Here is a 5,174-nt window from a genome sequence, read left to right on the forward strand (position 1 = left end):
CTCTTCCTTCCATTGTCCACTTGCCCACAGGTAGGAGCCTTTTCAGAAAGCCCAGTCCCAGGAGCAGTTGTGTTCTCATCAGTACCGAAAGAAGAAGCTGTGTCTGTACCTATCGATGCTTTTGCCTTTTCAAAAGAGAGCTTTTCACATTCCTCTGTGTTGGCAGACGTTTCCATTCTTGATTAAACAGGAGGCACAACTTCATGAATTAACTCTGGAATGGCAAAGGTTTGACGTTACTGACAAGGTGCTGAGACTGTTAGACAAGTTCAACCAGAAGTTAAGCCGCTGAACTTCAGTGAGCGACTTCAAGTTAAAGAAAAAATAACCTCACTTTCGAGAGACTAACACTGAAAACAGTGCCACTTGCTATCAATTACACAGGAACTCCTGCCTACGGTAAATGCAACCCACAAACACTTCTACAACCTTTTCCCACAAAGTCACTATCAGCATTAGAACTGACAAAAGAAGTGGGGATACACACGTCCTATTTGCATTTCTTCGGGTTCCTTATGCTGTATGTCTGGACACTGTGTGCTGGCCTCGTAACAAACTCATACAGGCACAGAAAATCTGAAACTGTCAGGTATTTTCTTGTCACCTTGAGACACTGGGAAAAAGTACAACCAACCAAGCCAGACACCAAGGGCACCGAGGGCCCCGGGAACAGGAATATTCTGGGAAGGTAACATTGGACTTCTGAAATCCTGAGTTGGTAATGGGTGTCAGAATTAAGCAGAGAGTGAAAGGAGTAGAAGCGGCTTTGGACACTAAGTGCCTGCACCTTAGAGACCACTTCTCTCTCAAATGTTCTCAGGTCTCTGTGTGAAGCTCGTGCAGGGAATAGTAACATTCGTTTAATTCAGGAAATTTATTATCTCCTACTGCAGAGGAGCTCAGTCAGGGAAGTACTGTACCTAAATTAGTGTGCAGGAAGCTTTGTGCCTTACATACCACCACTAAAACGCTCAGTCTCTTAGTGAAACCAAGTAGTGAAGGATGGGTAATTCAGAGAGATTCAGTAAGCTCAAAATCTGAATGTTGGCCCTCCCCGGGTGCGCAGTGTATTAAAGCACTGCATTAAGAATCTTAAGTCACTTCCGCATGAGTTCAATCCCCATTGCCCGGGAGGAGATCCACATGGCGTGGTAGACCTCTCCTGACCCGCCCGCTGCTCCCCTCAGCAGTGTACTTCATTATTCTGTCTGTTCTGCTCCCTGCTCTGTCTCTCGTGAATCCTTTTACCCTCCGCATCTCTGGCCTGTACCTTAGTTCTGTATGAATAAATAAATAAATCTTAAAAAAAAAATCTGAATGCTATGTAGTGTGTATGTTGTTGAGCAGAGCTCTGCTGCTCCTGGTTAGGTTGTATGGCAGAATTCTGCTTGGGTCTGATAAAAGTTCTATTTCTGACCCTACTCTACCTTCAACACTATGCCTGGATAATTTGTTTGGGAGCAGCTGGAACCCCTCAGCATTTACTTGAGCTTTGAACTTGATTTGGGTATGAAAGCTTGCTTCCGCATTGTCCAGAGCTGGCCTTGCATGGATCAGATTTGACACTAAAACCAATACCCCAATCAGACATTTTCAATGGACCTAGACAAAGAGTTTTATCCAAAAGGCTGTACCTGTAAACGTGGAATGGGGGCTGACAATGCTTGAAAAGTCTTTGGTGTCTCTTATGTTTGTGTCACAGAAGGTTGAAAGCAGATTTGGACTGACTACATCAAGTTAAAGAGCTTCTGTACAGCAAAAGAGACATTACAAAAAAGAGACACCCCAGTGATTGGGAAAAAATTTTCTCACACAAAACTAGTGATAAAGGATTGATCACAAAGGTATATGGAGAACTGATGAAACTCAACAAAAATAAACAACCCCATCAAAAATTGAGCTAAAAGATGAGCTACAAAGACACCTCTTCAAGGAGGAAATGCAGATGGCCAACAAGCATATGAACAAATGTTCAACATAATTTGTAGTAAGGGAGATGCAAATTATAACCACAATGAGACCATCGCACACAAATGAGAATGGCACATCCTAAAACAACTACCAACACCAAATGTTGGCAAGGATGTAGAGAAAATGGAACCTTCCTGCACTGCTGGTGGGAGACCAAATTAGTACAATCACTACTGAAAATTGTTTGGAGATTTCTCATACTGGTAAAAAGGAATTTTCATATGAACCAGCAATCCCACTCCTAGGTATCTACCCAAAAGACACAAAAACACTGATTCAAAAAGACACCTGCACCCCCATGTTTATTGCTGCTCTATTTACAATGGGAAAGACATGGAAACAACCCATATGCCCCCAAAACAGATGACTATATTAAAAAGATGTGTGGTACATATACACAATGGAATATTACTCAGCAACCAAAACAAATAAACACATGAACACATGCCTTTTGCAGCCACATAGATGGAGTTGAAAACGATCATGCTTAGTGAAATAAAACATAAAGAAAAGGAAAACTACCAGATGGTTTCACTCATAACAGGAGTATAAGGGACCAGGGGAGAAAAAAATAATAATAATGAACAACTATATACCAGAAACATTTTACAGGGGTGAAATGGGGAATGGGATCAAAAACTGTGAGGGGAAGGAAGTGCACTGGACTATGATGATGGCACACTGGTGTAATCCCCATGGGGATTACAGCTGAGATGGAAAAAGGCTCAAAATGATAGATACAAAAAAAGTGAATTTTTCAAAGCCTTCCTTGGTGACGCCTGCATTCACTGAGAACTTGACACCTGACAGGCACTTGTCAAGGAATCTGATTAAAATCACTTAAGTGATGGTTTCTCAGTGGAGGTTATATTGTGACAAGGTAAATTCTCCATCCAGGTATTCTCTCTGATCACAAGAACCCAAACATAAAGGGGCCAAAGTCTATGCACCAGCCCACTTCTAGTTCTGAATCAGGTCTGTTAGCGGGCACCATTTCTTCACTAGCAGAGAGTCTGTATCTCAGCTGCAGGGCCCGAGTTTCAGTATACAGTAAATGACAAGCCAGTGGCAATGGTGGAGGGGTTGGGGGGGGGGATGGCGGGCACACACAAACCTCCCACACTCAAGTCCAGATCCACAAGGCACACTCCACCCAGAGGAGATTCTCCAGATGGGAACCAACACCTCTGCTGGGAAACAAAAGACAGTTTTCTAATTAACATGGTGGGGAGAGGTGCGGGGTGGGGCTGGGGGGAGGCTATGACCTGCAGAGCCAACGGGGAAAAAAGAGATGTTTCTCATTTTGAAAGGACTCTGCAAGGGCAGGAGGCGGGGACGGGAGGCTGATTCAAACGGCCCCAGGACAGCAACCTTCTCAGCCAGTGACAGAAGTGAAGAGAAGAGGGCTGAAAGCTGAGAAACCAGTTAGAGCCCCAGGGCCGGACAGGGAAGAGCAGAGGTCACGACCACCCACGGTCTCAGCGTGGGGCAAGGCCAACAAACTTAGATGTCCCTCTCTTAGCCGGTTGACTTCGCCCCAGTCCAGGAAACTCTCCGAGCCAGGGTCACCTCCCCAGAGTGCCCTGGGTTGGCCGCACTATCTGGCCTCCCGCTGCCCCCTGGAGATCTCCGGCTCAGGCTACCTCTCAATACCATAGGGCCGCCGACGCCCGTGCCGGAGGACGGCTCCTCAGATGCCACGCCGTGTCACTCAGGAGAATGACAATACTGACTGGTCCGTATGCCGGAATCTGCCAGAATGATGGACGCGGGACACCCAGCAACCTCTCCCAAATACGCGCCTACTAACAATGTACAAGCAGCCTCAGAACGCCGCCACGCGCAGCACCATGGGACTTGTAGTTGTAGATGGAGTCGAAACGAGACGCAACCGTCGGGTGTGCGCTTGTTGCGCGCGCCGTCAGGAAGTGGCGTCACAAAGACCGCGGAACGTGGGAACCGTTTCCGCAAATAGATCTTTGGGGCACGTTTCGTTAAGGTGGTGGCGGCAGCGGTGGCGGCAGAGGCGGCGGCGGTGCTCCTTTGCTCTTTGCTTCGTGTCCCGCCACCAGCGTTCAGGTACCAGATGAGCTCAGGCTTCGTTAGGCGGGCTATCCGCCTTAGCACAGTTCCTTCGATACCTCTGCGGGGACTCCTTGGACGCACAGCCCGAGGCAACACGGCCTGCTCTAGAGAGCGCGCGCCGTGGTAGCTCCCCGACCGGGTGGGGACTGGCCGCGCCGCTTCTTGGAGCCGCCCGGAGTCTCCCGGAGAGAGCGGGCTGGGAAGGGCCTGTCGCATCCCAAAAAGCTTATGCATATCCCCAGCCGAGGTCTGGTACCTGCCCTGGAGGTTTCCTCAGCGCACAACGTCTCCTTGACTGAAGAGGATGAACGTAGCCAAGGAATTGCCTCCTTTCCTCTGTTGTGTCCTTTTGGAACTCCTCTACCCCGACACTGACCCCTTCCACAGCACGAAGGGGAGAGTGGCGCTTAAACTACTAGACCTTCAAGCCCCGGATTCGGTCGTCCTGCCGGGACGTTCTCAGAGAAACTAAAATGACGCCGGCCTCGGAGGGCTGACTGGAGAGAGAGCCAGACGAGCATACCTGTGTGGCCATTTATTTATTTTTTGTCCTCTCTGTCCGTTGACTCCACCCTCAGTTATTTCGTGGCAGATTCTGTGAGGGAACGCTCTTATGTTTATACTTATTCCACTTGGAATTATGGGTTAAAAGGTTTACACCCATTTCTACAGTCTTTTGTCATTCTGTGTCATTTATTCTGACTGATGTTTTTATGACATCTTTGCTCAAAGAAACTTGCCTGTATCAAGCAAATTCACTCGTCGTATTCGCGGTACTGATTTTGTGGACAGTTCCAGCGAAAGTGGTAAATCATATTGGTTTCTTTAAATGTAAAACTAAATTCTCCTGTTAGAAAGTGAATGGCAAGGTGGAGGTGATTTGGTACTTCGGTGGCAGTTTTAAATAACTGCTTACAGTAGTTAATCTGAAAAATACTTTCCTCAGTGATTTTACCAGGAAAAAAAAAGTTTTTCCTGTTTTGGCACGTATTATTTAACTAATATCCTTTTAAACCCTTCCCGGTGTATGGTAATTTTTTTTTTCTCCTTAAATTACTCCTATTGTATTCTTCACTCAGAAAATCTTTGCACTATTAATCAATGTGCTGAATTTCATT

The 5,174-nt window shown here is 46.7% G+C and overlaps 1 protein-coding gene across 1 annotated transcript in view; it reads right to left on the reverse strand.

Moving 5' to 3' along the window:
- The window catches only part of RNMT (RNA (guanine-7-) methyltransferase), a 32,804-nt gene that overhangs the window by 24,507 nt on the left and 3,123 nt on the right, over positions 1 to 5,174 (reverse strand). Inside the window, exons 3-4 of the mRNA XM_012725772.1 lie at positions 3,705 to 4,263; positions 1,486 to 1,565 (exon numbers count right to left, since the gene is read on the reverse strand). Coding sequence (XP_012581226.1) covers positions 1,486 to 1,565; positions 3,705 to 4,263 — 639 coding nt within the window. The remainder of the gene's footprint in view (positions 1 to 1,485; positions 1,566 to 3,704; positions 4,264 to 5,174) is intronic.

Source organism: Condylura cristata, unplaced genomic scaffold, assembly GCF_000260355.1.
Source record: "Condylura cristata isolate star-nosed mole 26May11 unplaced genomic scaffold, ConCri1.0 scaffold00016, whole genome shotgun sequence".
Taxonomy (NCBI): Eukaryota; Metazoa; Chordata; class Mammalia; order Eulipotyphla; family Talpidae; genus Condylura; species Condylura cristata.